Below are 19,303 nucleotides of genomic sequence, written 5' to 3' on the forward strand. Positions count from 1 at the left end.
AAGTTTGTGGAAATGATGGCATAGTTCCTAGTACACAGTAGGTACTTGACATAAAGTGGACTCTCAGCTAGTGCATAGTCTCATGGCTCGCTCCCCCCCCCATTCTAATCCAGGGTGGTTATGTGGGATCAGGAGAGATGGCACCTGTGTCAGTTTGCATGATTCTGCTTCTATCTCGTACACTGTGCAGTAGTTATGGTTCTACTTCACATTTTCTGCCGGAGGCAATATAAAGGGTGGATGAAAAAGAGGAAAATGGCTTTCCACAGACCAGATTTCTGGCCAAGTTTGAGAGAGGTACAGTAGTGAACCATAGAGTAAATAGGAAATAGTTACATCCAGCTTTATGTATACAGACCTTTATTTTTATAAAAGAAACATCATGACTGCATGGAAACGTTTTGCAAGTACAGAACTGCGTTACAACAGGGAATTCTGTCTGCTTGGATCAGGAAAACATGGTTCAGGTTCCTGATTTATTTCGTGGTGGTCCCCAAATTGTAAGGAAAGGGCCTAGGAGGAAACAAGCCATCCATGTTCTCAATAAGGCTTCTAAGCCTAAACCTAAATAGTGACAGTGTCACGAAGGCTTGGGAGGAAGGAGCATGGTGTTCTTTGGCTTCTCATTATTCTGATCAGAGAGTGGGCTGGAGTCAGGGGCCAAAAAAGATCTGTGGACTCACAAGACTCTGCTAGCTAAACTGGGTCGTTACCCAGTCTCCCCTTGTTCCTCTGCTTCCTTTACCCAAACCTGATTCATTGAAGTATTTTCTGGCTTGGCTGGCCTTCTTTCTCATCTCTGAGATCTTCTCCTCTCTCCAAATTCTTCCTTTCATGTGGTCTTACTTGGATTCCTCAATGCTTTGGGTGTTTAGTAGTACAGGAATCCAGCTCCTGTTATATGATCGTCAGCTCCTGGGTCTCAGGAAGGCCATATTGAACTTTGTGCTGGTCAAACAGCTTGCGCAGGGCACTGATGTAGAGTGCGTGGTATTTGTCCACCGTCTCCTTGCTTGGCCTCTTAATCTTGGGGATTGGCAGGGGCTCCCCAACTATGGGGAAGAAGAAACAAGCATCAGAGCTCCCTCCCACCTCAAATTACCCATCCCTCAGAGGCAGCCACATACTAAAACAAAGTATCTGGGACCCTCCCCTTCCTTTGTTTTTTTCCCCTCTGCTCCAGCCCCATTCTGTCCCATATTCATTCTCCAAATACTTAATCTCACACATGCTCAAGACAGTGAGAGCACAATAAGGAGAGATCTGAAAAAATGTATATGAATAATGATGCTCTCGTGGCAACTGTTGAACTGTCCCACAAGGTGAATGGCCACAGCTCTTATCTGTTCAGCTGTCCTCCCCACCCACCCTCAGTCATGCCCACTGGAATCCCCATTGCCCATCCCAGCTGTATGCCAGGTTCCCTGGGACTTGATGTATGATTGGGTGGGTGAGGGGTGGGAATCAAGGCCCAGAGTGGTCCAGAGAAACTGGAAAGCTCACCAACAGTGGTAATGGGCCGATTGAAAGGCAGGAAGCCCCAGGATCCTTGAGTTAGGCCCCGGCCATGGAAGGTACAGAAATTTAGTCCCAGGATTTTTTTGAATGTGGACTGGAAGGTTTTTTGAAAGAACCTTAGCCACGTGCCCTCAGGGAAGGTCTCTTGATTGTAAACCTCATTCTCTCCAAAGGAATAGGAAGGGATGAGGTATGCTCTGCAAAGAGAAGAGCAGAAGTATGAGTCCCCTCGGAGACCCCCCAGCAACCCCCCTACAACCTCTCATGTAGGACAAGAGCCTGAGCACCCCAGCATCTCCAGCCTTGCGTCTCATTCTTGCCACATCCCACCCTCCCAAATGAACCCTTTGTGGGGAGCTGCTGCCATTGTCCTGTGATGGGAAGAAGCTAATCTCAGGCAACCCGACTGCCTTTTATGGTACCCAGAATCCAGAATGGTCTTCCTAAACTGCATATCTGGACACATCACTCCTCTCTTTAAAATTCCCACAGTGCCTGGCCACGCATCACGCTGCTCAGCACCGCCTTTGTGCCCCGACCACGCCCAGCGGCCAGCCGCCCCTCTCCCGGCTCTCCTCGCTCCGCCATGCTAAGGGCGCCAGGTTCTCCCACGCCCGCGGTCTTTGCACATCCCACTCCCTCTGCTGGAAGTGCCCCCTTCTGTCTTCACGGGGCGGATTCTATTTTGCCCTCCAACGCTCAGCCCGTGCCCACCCCCGGCCCTTCCGCCACAACACAGATTAGGTGCCCCTCACCTACACCTACCTTTGTGCTGTGTTAACACCATCCTAGCTAGTCCCGTGGCCTCCTTACCTGGCCTACTCCCCCAGTGGGCAGCAAGCCCATCAAAGGTGGGGACTATGTCTTATCCATCTTTGAATCTCAAAGGCCTGGCATAGTGCCTGACATGTAGGTCGCCTGAATTCCTTGTCCTTTTCAGTCTGACTGGCAACTCCTACTAAGATTTCAGTTCACAATTCGGTTGTCACCCACCTACGAAACCTCTACTTTGGGTGAAACTCTTTCCATCAATCGGTGCTTTCGTATCACTTTGTACATATCTCCGTTATATCATGTGATTCATTTAACAAATATTTATTGTGTTCTTTGTGTGCCAGTACTGTTTTAAGCCCTGGGGATATATAGCGAATACAATAGTTTAAAAAAATCTCTGTCATCATGGAGTTTATCTTTTATTGAGGGAAGACAGACAACAAAAATAACAAACAACAAAACAATATATAAAATAAAATTGATGATATGTTAGAAGATGATAAGTGCAATTGGAAAAATAGAGCAAGACGGTGAGGATAGACCTATTGATAAGACACATTTGAGCGAGACGTGGAAGAGGTAAAAGAATGAGCCAAGCAATTATTTATAGGAATAGTGTTTCTGGCACAGAGGACAGCTAGAGCAAAGGACCTAAGGCAAGAGTGTGCAACTTATTGGAGGAATAGCAAGGGGGCCAGTATAGCTCTAATGGAGTGAGCAAGGAGGAGTGCAGTGGGTGATGAGGTCGGAGAAGTAGCTAATGACCAGATTATTTATGGTCTTACAGGCCATTGTAAACACTGTGGCTTTTGCTTTGAGTGAAATGGGAGCATTTGGAGTAGTGAAATGATCTGACTCACGTTTAATAGGGTCATCCTGGCTACAGTTGAGAGTAGACTCTTAGATGTGGGGGAGGGAAGGGTAGAAGCAGGGAGAGCCCCTTACAAGACTACTGTCATAACCCAGGGGACAGGTGATGATAGTTTAAACCAGGGGGTGGCAGTTAAGATGGCAAGTGGTTGGCCTCTGGATATATTTTGTAATTACATGTGCATATGTCTGTCTTTCCTATGGGACTGAGTTCCTTAAAAGTGAGGACCAGGTTGTATTTATTTTTATATCCTCAATGCCTAGTACCATGCCTGACACACAGTAAGTAACTGCTGAACAAATGCATTCTATTTTTCAAATTAGATTATATGCTCTTTGGAGGCTGTAACCATGTCTTATCCATCTTTGCAATCCCCACAGCATAAAGCCTAGTGCCTTCTTGTCCTGGGTAGGTTTTCTGGGCCTAACAGTTAATGGGTTGATATACAGTGAAATTGCACTTCTTCAGACCCAAGCCTACCAGGCTAATGGGTAGAAATCTATTTTTCTTTCTCCAACTTCGAGTAAAAAAATGCCCATTGAAATGGGTCTGGAGACCCAAACATCTTCAAAGTATCGTGTGAGGGAGTAGAGAGAATTAGAGTAAAGAGAGAGTTCCCTCTAACAGGTTTCCAAGGAAGGATACCATTCTGGAGAGGTGCTATAGAGGACCTAAAGCATCCTGACAATAGGGCACCAGAACCTAGGGACCCACCCTGTCTTCAGCGCCAACTTTACAAAACCTTTCCGCTGTTTAAGGTAGAGAGTAGAAACTCCTGGCCGGCACAAGAGGGCTTCAGCAGCTCCACCCACCACAATAACCACGGCATTGCCTGAGCCTTTTGTGGTCAGTATATACTTCAAGGCCATCTCACTCACTGGGCACACACCTGTGAAACCAAAGAGTCAAGTAGAATAACAAAGTTGGTACCTGAGGATGGGGGAAGGGGTTCCTCTGAGCTCTTAATGATTGGGACAGTTCTGTTTCCTGACTATCATTGTTTCTCCTCTTCTGTCTTTGACCTCCACGTCCTTGGTTTGTCCTAGTCTTAGGTTGGACCTCGGGACTAGCAGCTTTGCCTTGGGGGAGGGGTCTGTGCTCCCGCAGTTAGGGCAGCACTGAGTTCTTCTGCCTACTTCCTTTTAGCTCAACAGTATTTAAGCTCATCCCTTCCCTCTCTAACCATGAACCACATTAGTCTCCCACTCTTTCCAGGCCGACATCCCTGGAGACTCAACATAGTTCTTGCCCAAGGGGTGATCGGGACTAGCCATCACCAACCTGCTTCCTCCCTAGAGCATTCCTGGGTATTGTGACAAATGTCCTTCTTTCTGGATGAATATCCATCTCTCTGGACACCAGGAAACAGCCGGAGCCAAATGTTAAAAGGTAAGATACATTTATATGGAGGGGCCTGGTGGGGCTGCTAGTGTCCCAGAGGATGGTTCTCCTCTTTTCTGAGGTTGGTATGAACCCGAAGTAGCAGTCTCTCTCAATGAGTGAGGCCTGGAGCCAGTTTTCACCATCCCAGGAGAAAATAGAAGGTAAGTGCAGGGCAAAGATGGGAAGCAGAAGTGAAGAAAGATGCATCTGAGCTTCCCTGTTCATGCTTGATTTCCCTTATACTTCAGTTTGATATTTGGCTTTTGCCTTCTGCTTTCCACTTTGGCTTTGCACCTGTACTCCAGCCTTCTTTCTCCTCTGAACATATTCCTGGCAACTCTTATATATTCCCATAACTTACCCTTCTGCCCAACCAAAGCCTGCCTTCCAGATGCTTAGCCACATATTCCTGTTACTGGACTAGTGTGTTCTGGACTCATCTTTTACGAAGTTCTCTTCCAGCAGGGAATGAGAATTGGAATGATTGTTAGGGCTTATTGGAGTTGGAGCCCTGAGGTAGGTTAGCGAATGGAATGATTTTTGTATACTCACCCATTGACATTATATATTCTCGTACAATTGGGATCCAGAAGAGCCCTTCCAAGGTCGCTATAAAAGGAGTGATGTCCGGGAAAATCCGAGCAAAGCCAGTGGCCTCAGTAGCAATGTTGACGAAGATACCATAACAGAGAATGCCATGGGGGTGGTTGGCAATAATATAGTTGTGTTTGGGAGACAGGTCATGGGTCTTCACCAGCTATTAGGGGGAGACGGAGTCAGAACAGTGGATAGGAAGAAGAGAGGTCATGTGGACTGAAATCCTAGCAGATAGACTGTGTTTCCCTTAGGGAGCCCGAAATTCCTGTTCAGTAGGATGTCATCATTGTCATAGGATTACCAGGGGTTATGATGCTCAGGGAGGGTGACCTGGGTATGTCACTATGAAGAAAGGCTGCTATCCATCCATCTCCTCACCTGCCCATCCACCTTGGGCCCCTACTTTGCATTATGCCTCTGGGGCTTGACCTTCACTACTGGTCACCAAAACCATTGAAAACATGGAACTGAGTGGGGAGGGAGAATCTGGGCAACAGGGACTGAATGCATGCAGAGCAAGGGGTAGTCACCTTTACTGGGAAATAATTTTTGAAATACTTCCAGATGGTCCACTTTCGCACCCAATCTGAACGCCTACCACCTGGGTACAGAAGAAAAAGGAAGAGCAGGTGAGACATTTTGCCCATTCTTCTTCCTACAGTCCTCAGATCACAGGAGGGGCCTCTTCCTCGCACTTCTGTATTTCCAGGGCACAGAGCTCTAGGTACTGTCCCTGATTCCAACCCCCAAGAAGTCATAGGAAGCCCCTTCTCCTTTGGAGCCAGCCAGAAAGGTTACAGGGCAACAGTGTGAGGCTGGGCACCTGCCCGGAAGCTCAGCCTTTTCATTCTTCTTGGGCCGCCTGGCAGAGACCGCTGTTCTCTACTGAGCTTTGCGCCCCTCTTTCTGTCTCCTTCCCTTACCCCGCTTTGCATCTCCTTTCTCCTCCTCTCCACCACCCCACCTTTCCTCTCCTCCTCTCCCCTCCCCTTCCCTCCCTTCTCCTCACCCCTTCTCCTTTTGTTTCTCCCACTCTCTCCCTCCACCTCCCTCAACCCATGGTTCAATCCTTGGTGCAGACATGGACCACCACTCTTCCCGCGTCTCTTACCTTGACTGTGAGTGTCCCAATCATAGGCGAGCCAGGCAAAGGTAAGCACAGACAAGGCCCAAAACTTAGTGAACACCAGACAGTAAGGTAAAAGGAGGAAAGAAGTACATCCTGAGGAGATAGAAAGGGTTCATGCCCTTCAGTTTTCTTCAAGTTTAACACACCCCCCATAACCCTAATCTTTGCTCTATACTGAAGGAGCAGGTCTCTCCCTTTTCCCCCACCCCACCTCCACTCCTGCCCAGCTCTGTTATGGTCCGGGCTGACTGCTGATTCTCTGAATTTGGCCCTCTTGTTGGCTGAGATCTTAACTGAAGAAATAGCAGAACCACGACGTTCTCAGAGAGGGCCTGCAGCTGAGGTCAAGACACAGTACTACTTGGCAAGGGGAAAGAACAGCTCTTTGGGTCAGCGGCTGGCATCCCCGTTCTGGAACCTCGGAAGTCCTTCCTAAAAGCTTGACCTTCTTTCCTTTGCGGAATTGCTAAGGCAGCACATTCCAGCAGAGAGAGGCTGCCTGCAGTGTACAGGCTGTCTGATTTTGAGAGGAAAATACACATTAGAAATTGCTTTATTGCATTCAATTTTGTCCCATTCAAAATGTCTCCAAGGTTCATAAGGGGAAAAATGATCTGTTAGCAAAGGGCCATAGCAGGCTGTGAAAGGCAAATGTGACACATCTGACAACAGGAGGAATTGAATTCCATTTTTAAATCTGCGTTCATGAGAAAGGGGCTAAGTATACATATTTTGAATAAAAAAAGACCCAGCTAAGGGAAAGATTTCTTTGACCAGGTAACCACATCCCGATAGATAAAATTTCAGAGAAGGGGAAGAAACTCAAGAGTTACCTACCAGCAGGTTTGTTTCTTGCAGTTTGGACATAGATGAAAATAACAGGAAAAAGACAGGATGGACATTTCTTTAAAAACTCATGTCGTGGAGTAGAAGAAATCTTAGTGCTGGCTGAGATGGTTATTGTGAGCATGCTAATTAAATAGGAGATAGTGGTGGGAGGAATTTTATGGGAAGGCTCATGGATGAAAGTCCTGCTACCTCTGACCCTCATGAAAGATGAGAGCCATTTTGCCGGGTAAGCTTCAGAAGAAAACTCAGATAAAGTTAAATAAAAATAATTATTAGTTAAAGGTACTCTAAGCGTATCATTTCTTTTATATATTGCTTCAAATAAATTTAGTTTGTACCCCCAATATTTAGAACAGCACCTTACACACATTAGGTGTTTAACAAACATCTGTAGATGAGCTGAAAGATAAACAAATGTTTTCTCTTTTTAGGAATAGGTAAACTTAAATGGTTAGTGTTTAGTCAGCATTTATATTGTTTAAATGAGATGTTATTTAAAAGGCATAGAACATTGATTGTGTGCCTTATGTCTCATCTCTTTCAGTTATCCTAGAGGTAGTCTAGCAAGAGCTTCACTTGGATAAACACCATCCCCTTTGTGGAATCTATTTGAATTGCAGGTCTGGCACCTCAGGAGACCATGTGTCTTTGAGGGCAAACCTGCCAGACTGAGCTTGTTTGCGTGTTATCGGTATCACGGCAAGAATGATGACGAACAACCATTTGTGTATATGTATGTGTGACTCTTCCTTAGATATTGTGCCCTTGATACCAGGAGATGCTTTCAACATCTTGTCTATGTTCAAGCGAGGAATCTTGGAGTGGATTGGCAAGGAGGAAGTTCACATTAGGTAAGCTCCGAATTTAGTTTGTACTGAAGATGGCCAAGCCATTCTACTAGATGTGTAGTGTGGTATCTCATCATAATTTTAATTCGCATTTTCCTAATACAACAGCTTTTCACGTGCTTATCTGTCTTCTGTATATCCTCTGTGGTGAAGTGTCTGTTCGGATATTTGGCCCATTTTTCAATTGTTTGTTTTCTCATCGTTGAGTTTTGAGAGTTCTTTATATATTCTGGTTATAAGTCTTTTATCAGAGATGAAGTTTGTGAACATTTTCTCCTGTCTGTATTTATCTTTTCATTCTTTCAACAGGGTCTTTCATAGAGCAAAAGCCTTCATTTTTTTTTTTACAGATTGTGCTTTGGATGTCAAATCTAAGAACTCTTTACCTAACCTCAGATCATGAAGGGTTTCTCCTATGTTTTTTATTAAAGTTTTACAGTTTTATGTTTTACATTTAGATTTGTGATCCATTTTGAGTTAATTTTTTAATAAAATGTGAGGTTTTGGTCAAGATTTATTTACTAAATATGGATTTTGAATTGCTCCAACATCATTTGTTGAAAAGACTATCTTTCTTCCATTGAATTGCTTTGCGTCTTTGTCAAAAATCAATTGGCCATATTTGTGTGGATCTATTTCTGGACTCTCTATTCTGTTCCATTGATCGCTATGTCTGTCCATTCACCAAGACATCACTGTCTTCATTACTGTAGTTTTCTATTAAGTCTTAAAATCAGATGTGATTCCTCCAGTTTTATTCTTTTTCAAAATTGTTTTAGCCGTTTCGCTTCCTTTGATTTTCTATATACATTTTAGAATTAGCTTGCCTATGTCTATAAAAATTCCTGGTAGGAGTTTTGAAATAAAGCTTTTTATTATGAAAAGAAACTTTAGAGCAACAGAAAAATTGCAAGATTTTTAAATAAAATCCCATATAACTTTCACTTAGATCTACCAATTGTTAACATTTTATGTTTGATTTATCTCTAACTATAAAAATGTATGTTTGTATTTGGGAATACATTGCAGAGATCCCAACCCTTGGCTCCGAAATACCTAAGTGTGTGTTTTCAAAAGAAATAGCACTTTGGGGAATTCACTATGTATGTAAAATTCTTATCTAATATACTCTGCTGGGATTTTTATCTGAATTGCATTACATTTATAGATCGATTTGGGGAGAATTGATGTTTTTATTATGTTGAGTCTTCATGAATACAGTATGTCTTTAATTTTAGGTCTTTAGTTTTATTCGTTAGCACTTTATAGTTTTCAGCCTACAGATACTGTAAAGGTTTTGTTAAATCTATTCATATTCATTTCATTTTTTTTTGGAAATGTCAAAATGGTATTGTCTTTTAAATTTCTATTTTCAGTTGTTCTCTGTTAGTTTAGAGAAATGTGGTTGATTTTTGTATGTGATCTTGTATCTCGTGACTTTGTTAACTTCATTTGTTAGTTCTTGGAGTTTTTTTTTTTTTTAATACATTCCTTGGGATTTTGTACACAGACAATCGTGTCATCATCTGTGAATTAGGACAGTTTTATATTTCATTTTCCAATCTATATGCTTTTCATTTTTTCTTCTTGCCTTTTTGTCCTCGCTAGAACTTTTAGTATGATGTTGAACACAAATGGTGGGAGTGGACATCCTTGTTTTTGCTCCCAATCTTAAGGATAAAGCTTCCACCATTAGTATGGTGTTAGCTGTGGGTTTTTTTTGGGAGGGGGTGGTAGATGCTCTTTATTAAGTTCAGGAAGTTTCTTTCTGGTCTTAGTTTACTGAGAGGTTTTATCATGATTGAAGTTGATGTTTGTCAAGTGTTTTTCTACATCAATTGATATGATCATGTGTTTTTTCTTTCTTGGATGGTTAACGTAGTAGTTTACATTTTTGATTTTTAAATATTTACACTTACATTCCTGAAACAAAACCCACTTGGTCATGGTATATTACGCTTTGTAACACATTGCTGGATTTGATTTGCTAGTGTTTTGTTGAGGATTTTTGCATTTAAATTTATGAGGAATATTGGCCTATAGTTTTTTCTTTTTTTTTTTTTTTACTGGTTTGTCTGGCTTTGGTATCAGGGTCTGTCCTCATAAATGAGTTGGCAAGCGTTCCTCTTCTATTTTCTGGAAAAAGTTGTGTATAATCTGTGATATATATTCTTTGAAATGTTTGGTAGAATTCGCCATCGAAACCATCTAGGCCTGCAGATTTCTGTTTCGGAAGGTTTTTAACCTTCCAAAAAAAAAATCGAAATTTAATTTAATCGATAGTTATACGTTATCTATTTTATCTAGGGTGAGTTTTGGTTGTTTGTGGTTTTTGAGGAAGTCTCCAAATATAATTGTCAATTTGTCTATTTTTCTTTTCAGGTCTGTCACTTTTTGCTTCATGTATTTTGAAGTTCTGTTTGTAGGTGTATACACAGTTAAGATAGTTTTGCCTTTTTGGCGAATTGACCCTTTTATCACTATGTAATGTCTCTCTTTATCCCTGGTTCTGACTTTCTTAAAAAAATAAATTTAAACCTGTACAGCCTCAAATTACTAATGATTACTAGCTTAAGTTAAAGATGGTACCAGTATGAATCTAAGTTCGTCCTTTCTTCAAATCATCTCTGATTCATCTTGCTTGCTCACTTTCCCCATGTGGTAATAGGCAATATTTATAGTACTGTTTTATGGTATTTTATTTATTCTTCATGAGGACTTCATTAGGACAGTAATCATTCTCTTATCCTTTCATGGATAAGGAATCCAGGTTCAGAGAGGTTAAATAACTATCTGAAATCATGGAGCTAGCTGGTGGGGAAAACAGAATTGAGAACTCAGATTTTCTTACTCCAGAGACTGCGCCCTTAACCACTAAGCTCTAATTATTGCTTACCTTTAGTCAGTTACCAGTTCCTGTCAGTTCTGTCTTCCAAAAATCTTTCGAATTATCCTATTCCCCACCTCCATGCTACCACCTGACACAATCTACCATTATCTCTCCAAGATGACTGCCAGTGTCTTCTAAATAGGCTTACTGCTTCTATTTGGGCCATGATGCAGCCAGCATGCTGAATGCAAATCTGAGTCTGTCCCTTTATAGCATATAACTAAGAACATGGATGGCTTATCAAAGAGGCATTTCTGTGCCTTTGTGGTTACTTATTAGATAGATCTAAATTAACTATAGATATAAGAACTTGTGGGAGTAGATGGTAATTTAATATTTCAACAATTAACATGGCTTCCCATGACTCTTAGGATCAAGTCCGGTCTTATAATTTTGGTTCCAAAAGCCCTCCTAGATGGAGCCCCGGCCACCTCATTGCTCTCTGCATTCTGCAATACTGTCCTCCTGTCAGTTACTTCAATTCATTCTGCCCTCTAGCTTCTGGGCTTCTGTACATGTTGTCCTTTTTACCTAGAAGATTCTTTCCTCAGCTCTTTGCCTGGCTGGTTCCAATTCATCTTTCAGGCCTCAGGAGAAATGTCACAGTTACAATATTTTGGAGCTATTGTCGACTTCTCTCCCTGCAATTCATCCTTCTGATCTCCTCTGGTCTGGTCTGCAGTTGCATGTCTGTTCTTTGCCTGCTGGTGTCATCCTCTCTAGTCCATTTTACATGTTACTGTCAGATATATTTTTTTAAAAATGCAGTCATAACGTTTGTCTCCTCTAAAACCTTCAATGTTTTCCCACTGCTAACAGAATAAAGTCTGAACATACTAGCTTGGCATCTAAGGCCGTCCATGGACTAGCCCCATACACTGTCCTAGCCTTATCTCTCAGTACCTGCACTCATACCTCTTATGCTGTAGCCCAGTGTTCATCAAAGTGTGGTCCCTACTAGATGATCTGAGGTAGTGTATGGATGGAAAGTTATTTTAATGTATAGTGAATAAATGTAAATTCATGGTAGCGATATAAAGTTTCCTGTTAAAATATATTAATTTAGGTTACAGAAATGAGTCAATTTGGAAAAAAAATGTTAAGTAATAATAGCATAAATGGTACTCTGCCATGGAAAGAACCATAAGGTGGGATGCAAATGGCTGAAGTATGGGAAACAGAGGCTCAATCACCTTAGCTTACTTCCCATCCCCTCGACCCACCATGTCACTTCGCATGTTTATGCCATTGGTGATGCTGTTCCTATTCTGACTACCCTCTCTGCAACTTTCTGCCTATGAAAATGTTCTCAATCTTCAAGGCTTAGCTCACACGGAACCTCTTTGATATCTTTGCTGATTCTCTGCTCAGAATTAAGGGTGTCCTCCTCCACACACCCACAACATATTGCTTGTGCTTCTACTTGGCCAAATTTGATTTTGCTGCTTGTGTAGTTAGTACCTCACACGTCTGGCCCTTTCTCTACTAGACAGTAAGCTTCTTGAAAACAACCTTTAGCACGATGCCAAGAACAGGGAGATGACTCATGATAAAATTTGTTATATTAAATTGTAGCGCAGCGTAAAGTTTGATTTCGAGATTCTCCAAGTGGCAGGTGAAAGCTATCAGGAAGACAAATCACCAATGCTTTCATTCCAGATAAGGAAAGGCCTGAGGTTCGAGGGCGTGCATGTGTGTATAAAGCTATAGGCAACCAGTTATTTCCAGTGTAAAGTGAAAACCTAGCATCCTAATCAGATAGCTCAAATCCTTCAGAAATCCAAGAACATGGCAGATTTGTTGAAGACAAATTTCTGTGGCTTTGTGGTTACTTACTGGATCTAAATTAACTATAAATATAAGAACCTGTAGGAGTAAAAGGTAATTTAATAAATCAACAAACATTGAATGAGTACACCTCATGTGAGATCGCTGTGCTAGAAGCCATGGGGACAGGGTTGGTGGTTGGAAGGAGGAGGGCAAAAAGACTAAGTATGGAAATGATGGAAATAATGTAAGTATGATCACTGGTACCATGTATCCAGCATTTATTAAGAAGCACTCTGTTCAGCACTTAATGTACACTATCTCATTTAATCCTCTCATGACCCTGAGAGGTAGATCATTTTATCACCCCCATTTTACATATGAATAAACTGAGGCTCAGAGAGGTCATGTATCTTTTCACTCCAAGCGTTGGGAGAAAAAGTATGTAGCATTTGTTGAGTCTTTATTATATGCCAGGAGCTATCTTAAGCACCTTGTGTGTGTTAACTCATACTAACACATGTGGAAAATAAAACTCTTGCCTTCCAGAAATTTTTAGTCTAGTGGGAAAGACTGACACTATAAATAACAGATACATCCCAGAGGGCAAGATCTTATATAGTCAGGGTTCAAATGTCATTCTGTGGGAACCCAAGGAGAAGACCAATCTTTACTACTAGGGAACCTAGGAAGGCTTTTGGTAAAAGGTAAGGTTTAAGTTGAATTTTGGAAGATAAGTAGGAGTGTGACAGATAGATTTGTGAAGGGAGAGCCTTCCATGCACAAGGAAGAATTTGAACAAAGGTCTGGAGATGGAGGAGTCCAAGGCACATGAGTTAACACCGTGAGCTCTAAAAACACAGGGAACCTGGAAAGCCATGGAATAGGAGATGAAGCTGGAAAGGATCCTGGGGAAATCAGGCCTGATGCTGAAGGCGATGAGACGCCAGTGAAGGTTATTAAGCAGAGGGGTAGCATGCTCATATCTGTGTATAACGAGGATACTTTGAGACAACTGTGGGAGCAGAAGAAACCGCAGGCAGGGAGATCAACTAAGAGTTGCAGTGGTTTGGATGAGAGGTAATGGAAACCTGAAATGGGTTGCTATTTCTCAAACCAATTTGAAAGATAATATGGAGGTAGAATTTTCAGAAGTTGGCAGATGATTGGATGTAGGGGGTGAAGGAGAGGGTTTAGTGAATGATGCCTTAAAGGGACCTGTGGGAATGCTGGGAATGTATCAAAGTCTCTATTTGCCTAATTTTCTAGGACCTAGTTACTCATTATTATTCCTGAAGGTACAATGAAATCAGAGTCTAGGGTGCCTGTCTCAGAAGGGGTTATCACTCCTTTGTTGATTGAATGGCGAGGTTGGCAGCGTCTTAGGAGGCGAGGTGGTAGGGCTCCAAGTAATGTCAATTTTTATTACAGAAATAAAATGAACATCTATTGAGGATTTTCTTGCCTTTTTGATCTTCGAAATGGTATTGAAAGGCAGGTACTATGTTCTGTTTCTACAATGGTGGAGGATGAATGACTTGCTCAAGTTCACGTAGAAAATAATAGGGACTTACTTGCACAGGGTCACACAGCAAGTAAGTGGCTGTCTGATTTCCAAAACTATGTTCTATTTTTGTAGTACCAGAAACTAAAAACATAAAATGTTTTTATGAAAAATAACTTTAAAAAGAAACTACAGAAAGAAGGCAGCTCCCCAGCCCCGCCCCACAAAGATATCCAGGAGAGAAAAAAAAGAACAAGAGATAGACTTAAAGGTCTCCACTGAGGAAAAAAATCCGAAAGAATCGTCAATTTAGTGTCCAGCCTGGTCTTATGAGAAATATAATGACAAGACATGGCTCCTGTTCTCATGGAGCTCATTGGGTAGAGGAGACGAAGAATATAAGGGTTGCTATCCAACTTATTTTTACAACTTTCAGAGGTGATGTTCTCTTGGGTTGTGTGGAAAACGTTGTGTAGAAGCTGTGACTTGAGCAATATCTCAAAGGCGGAGTTGTCCCTGGATTGCCCAGGAAGAGCAATCAGGGCATTTCCAGTGGAAGAAATAGTCTGAGCAGAGGTGAAGGAGTCGGGGAGTACCCTTCCTGTTTGTTTTGTGAATAGATTGCCTGGAATACAAGCTTCATATAGAGGAAGAGTAGCGGGGTGAGCTGGAAAAGGGTTAAAACCAGAGAGTGGAGTAGGGCCTTGAATGCCCAGGCTAACACATTTGTGTTTCATCAAGTAGGAATGAAAACCAGCAACTATTTTTGAGGAAAGGTTATAAGAGCTATAATCAAAGATGCTTTTGAAAGATTATTCTGGGAGAAGGCAGTGGAGTAGATTGGAGAGTAGAAGACATTTCTGTTCCCCTCACTTTCCTAGCTAAGGGCTGGAACTTGTCAAAGGGGGTCTTTATGAGGAAGTTAAGATAAACGCAAAGGAAAACAAGAAGGAAATATGAAAGACTAGAAACAAATATGTTTATAGAAAAATTGCCTCCTTCTCTTAATACAGCTAGAGTCAAGTCATTGATGGACTAAGAGCTTGGCATGATTTGATTTCAATAAGGCTCAATAAGTTTTCATCTTTTGGGGGCCATGGAGTCCTTTGGCAATCTGATGAATCCTATGGACCCTCCTCTGAGTAATATTTTTAAATGCACAAGATAAAACACAGACTTACATGTAGGAACCTCATCGTATTAAAACACAGTTATCACAACATTACAAAAATGTGATATAGTAACATGGGATTCTTGATTTATGAATTAGTAACCAGACTGAATGGTATTCTAATAACTGTAAGAATTTTGAAGTAGTCACAAGTATAAATGAAATATTAAGATGCCTGCATCAACTGGCATATGATATACAAATCTATGTGATGTCTGTTACTGACAAGTTCACAGGTACTGCTAACACTTCTGTGGTTTGTTGCCTATACTCATATTTCCCTTTGAAATTAGTGAAAATAATGAGGTACTTTTTTCTATCCAAATTTGAAGTTGTCCACCCCTCCCTCACCATGAATTCAAGGTCCATGGGCCCCTGGTAAAAAAAAAAACTTCTGCTTTAAGGTGTCATATAGCCTTCTGTGGATCAGAATAGGCTGCCTCCTACATGTCTCATCCCTGAGGATGACATTTCTCCCAGTCCGGTTTGCAAATTTGCCCCTGTAATTGGCTGCTTACAAAGCCCTGGTTTCTAGTTGAGAAAAGCTTGAAGCTCTCTGCCCATTTGACCAGCACCGATGGCTGCCATGACCTGAATCCACCGAACAAATGTCCTTTTCTCAAAATTCTGTCTATGAGTCACTCAGGCAGCCCTCAGATTTTCTAGAATTCTTCCACCATTGCCTTATCCTGGAAAATCACCTTATATCTACCTAGTAACACCAGCTCTCGAAGCCACCACCACCTCTGCCCCAGCCCCCGAATATGACTCTGAACTAGAGGGGGCAGTCCTGAGAAGGCTGGGGTGATCTTTAAACCAGAACAACCACAGCCTCACCCCTGGCCTTCATGCCCCTCAAATGGGAGGAGAGAAATCAAGTGAACTCAACAGTAGCTACCTCTTGGGTGAGGAGGCACAATCCTTATCTGTGGATTCCTGGACTCTTTCTTGCCTGTTGCCATGTGCTCTCCAGCTCCTTGGGTTCACTCACCTAGAAATACGTAGAGTGGGATCCACTGCATAACAGAGAGGGTTTGGAGGATCTCCTGAAGATCTAGTCGGGAGAGGAAGGCCATGACCATGGTGCTGTTCTGTTGTGGCAAGAAGCCCAAACAGAAGGCCGGTGCCTCTAAAGCTGAGCTGCTTATAGGTGCTTTGCTCTAATCTCTTATCACTGAGTCCTTTTAGCTGTTGGAAGTTTTAGGGTTGACCTAACCTTTCCTCCAATATTCCTTGTTTCTGTGCCCCGCCCCAGCTTCCTACATACACATCGGGTTTCAGATCGTACTATCTAATCTCCCTAATATATATTATTTTTTCTACACATGTGCTCAATTGAAAAGAAGCAGAAATGGCCTCGGGGTGGCTCTAGCTGTGTGTGTATGTGGAGGAGATTCCCTGATAAATTAAGGCGGGAAAAGAGAAGGGCTTAGGCCTCAAATAGGACCTCTGAAAGCAACCTTTCATTGCTTAAGAAAGGGGACCTGGTGACCACATTTGTTTCTGCCCTAGTGGCTGCTCTTCGTTTCCTTCTGTCTTCTGCTGAGAGCCACGTAGATGACTATGGTCTTTTTTTTTTTTTGGATGAATATCTAGACCTTTCAAATCTCTCCTTTGCCTGTATTCCCAGAGGCTCTGTATCAGCGGCCAGATACCATATGATAGTGTGGGAAAAGCATTGCACAGGGAGCAGACCTGGGTTTCAGTCCTAGCTTCACCATGTTCTTCCTGTGACACTTTTGGAAATTGCTCTGTCTTTCTGGACAGGTAGCTGGGGTTCAGATCTCAGCTCTGCCAGTTATAAGTCGGTGAACTTCTGTACCTTGGTTTCGCCCATCTGTAAAATGGCAATAATAACAGTACCTACTTCAGAGGGTCGTTCTGAGGGGTAAATGAGTGAGTAAATGTAAAGTGCTTGGCAGAGGGCCTGGCACACAGTAGGCATTACGCGTTTCCTGTTATTATTTGTTTAGTTCAATTAATGTCTATTGAACATCTAGGTTTCAAGGTAAGAGGCTGCAAAGTTAAAGACTGTCCCCAGGATCCAGACTTCTGTATTTTTTTTTCTGTAATTATCTATTGAGTGACTACTGTTTGCCAGGCAGTGCTGTAGGTGCTGAGGATTAAGTGAGGAAGAGGATGGACATGACTTGTGTCTTCATTGAACTTACAGTCTAGCAAAGGAGACAGATATTAAACAAACAGATCACCAAAAATGTCTATGCAAAAAAAAAAAAATTCTATACACCTGAACTTGTGATTAATGGCCCTAAAAGAAAAGGCCAGTATTCTTAGCATAAGACCTTGAGGGTATACAAGATGCTCAAAAAAAGTCTTTTGAATGTAATCAAAACGGTTGCTAGGAAAACCAAATACAAAATTGGCATCAGGTGCCCTATAAATGTAAGGAAATATTGATTCCTTAGCCTTCTCCAGGGAGAGTATCAGAATTCTGCCTCCCTCTCCATCCCCCAACTCTGGGTTGGGCCTCCTGATTAGACTAATATGACTCTTCAGAGTTGAGCCTGGGGAACTTTTTGGATATGTTGCGGGGCTGTGCTTTCATTCTCCGATGTACCCTAGATGGCCACCTGATGTGTCATTCCTTTCTCTGCTTCCTATTTCTTTTCTTTCCCCTGGCTAGCTGGGATTCTCAAACCACTTCTTGGGGCTAATTGACCACGTACAGGGTGAGAAGTATTGGAACAATGCTACTCAGAATTTGCAGAGGAGGAGGGTGAGAGGTAAGAGCGGCAGGCCTGGCTCTTCTCGTGGAAAGCACAGACGTGAAGAGGGCTGGCGTGTCTGGGACAGACAAGATCCACAATGTTGACAGCTTTAAGCCCCCTTTCACATCAGATCTCTACCCTCCTTCACCTTCAGATTGGTAAATGGAAGAGGCCTAGAAAGGACCCAATGTCACACAGAGTGTCAGAGGCAGGGCAGAAACAGACCCGTTTTCATTTCTGTTTCCCTAATGTCCAGCTCAGGGCCTGCAGAGTCGGCACTCAGGTGAATGCTTGTGTGACAAATGAAGGAGGTCAGATCTCTTGGTTCCTCAAGCAAGGTGGACTGGCAGGGCTGGGCCAAGATCCTGATTGCTGACCCTCTTTCCCCCCAAATAGAGAGCATGCTGTTTGAGCTGCAGCTCTCTTGAGCCAGATGGACAAGTGTAAATACCAAGGAATATAGAAAAAGTGGGAAGAAGAGAAGTAGGCCAGCAGACAAACTCCAGACAGCCGGCACTTGTGATTTCCCAATTCTAATTTAACCAACCAACAAGCAAAAGCTTAGCCGCCTCAGAGTAAGCAGTGTCAAAGATAAGGTAGCCAGAAAAGCACAAAAGGTCTGCCAATTTCATTCACAAGCATTTAAGGCTGACATGATTCTAACCCTCAAGAAACTCACAGTCCAGTGTGTGAGGTAGACGTAATCCCAGATACCCGGATGGGGTACTATAGGATATGCAGGAGAGAAGCACACACTAGCCTGAGATCAGGGAAGGCTTCATGGAAGAGAGGATGCTGCAGTAAGGAGAAACAGAGTAGGCACAAAAGGCACGAAAGGCAATCCGGGAAAGACCAGAAGGAATAGAGGAGGGTGAGGGTCTGAGATAAGCTGGAAAGCTGTGAAGCTTCTAAGGAGCAACAGAAAAACAAAGGAAGGAGAAGAATGGAAGAGAAAGAAGGATCAAGGAGTGATGGAAGTGAGGGGAGCCCTGGGAAAGAAGCAGCCTCAAGATTCTCCATCCTGGATTCCAAGGTTCACCCGCAGCCTTCAGAAGGACTCATTTCAGGAGAGCTTAGAATAGCTGAGGTTTTGCCATAATGTGTTTTCTTCTGATTTTCCCTCTCCTGCTGTACTCTTATTCGGTTAGGTATTTGTAACTGCAGCTCAGTTAAATGTATTTGTGGAGAATCTATTTAATGTCAGTCACTAGGATAAGGTACTACAGACCAGGGGTCCCCAACCCCCAGGCCACGGACAGGTACCAGTCTGTGG

At 42.7% G+C, this 19,303-nt stretch overlaps 1 protein-coding gene across 1 annotated transcript; it reads right to left on the reverse strand.

Annotated features, from left to right (window-relative positions):
• Positions 1 to 897: 897 nt before the first annotated feature.
• DGAT2L6 (diacylglycerol O-acyltransferase 2 like 6) lies at positions 898 to 16,383 on the reverse strand. The gene is made up of 7 exons (XM_011371446.1): positions 16,293 to 16,383; positions 6,255 to 6,365; positions 5,674 to 5,744; positions 5,099 to 5,303; positions 3,878 to 4,052; positions 1,504 to 1,715; positions 898 to 1,052 (listed from the first exon to the last, which is right to left on the reverse strand). The coding sequence occupies exons 1-7, from the start codon at positions 16,381 to 16,383 to the stop codon at positions 898 to 900; spliced, it is 1,020 nt and encodes a 339-aa protein (XP_011369748.1).
• Positions 16,384 to 19,303: the final 2,920 nt, after the last annotated feature.

Source organism: Pteropus vampyrus, unplaced genomic scaffold (assembly GCF_000151845.1).
Source record: "Pteropus vampyrus isolate Shadow unplaced genomic scaffold, Pvam_2.0 Scaffold191, whole genome shotgun sequence".
Classification (NCBI taxonomy): Eukaryota; Metazoa; Chordata; class Mammalia; order Chiroptera; family Pteropodidae; genus Pteropus; species Pteropus vampyrus.

Coding starts and splice junctions, on each gene's coding strand:
- DGAT2L6 (XM_011371446.1), bottom strand. CDS start 16,383: ATGGTCATGGCCTTCCTCTCCCGACTAGATCTTCAGGAGATCCTCCAA. Junction 6,366..16,292: donor CCCACTCTACGTATTTCTAG/GTGAGTGAACCC, acceptor CTATCTCCTCAG/GATGTACTTCTTTCCTCCTT. Junction 1,053..1,503: donor TCGGCCCATTACCACTGTTG/GTGAGCTTTCCA, acceptor TCTTCCCCATAG/TTGGGGAGCCCCTGCCAATC.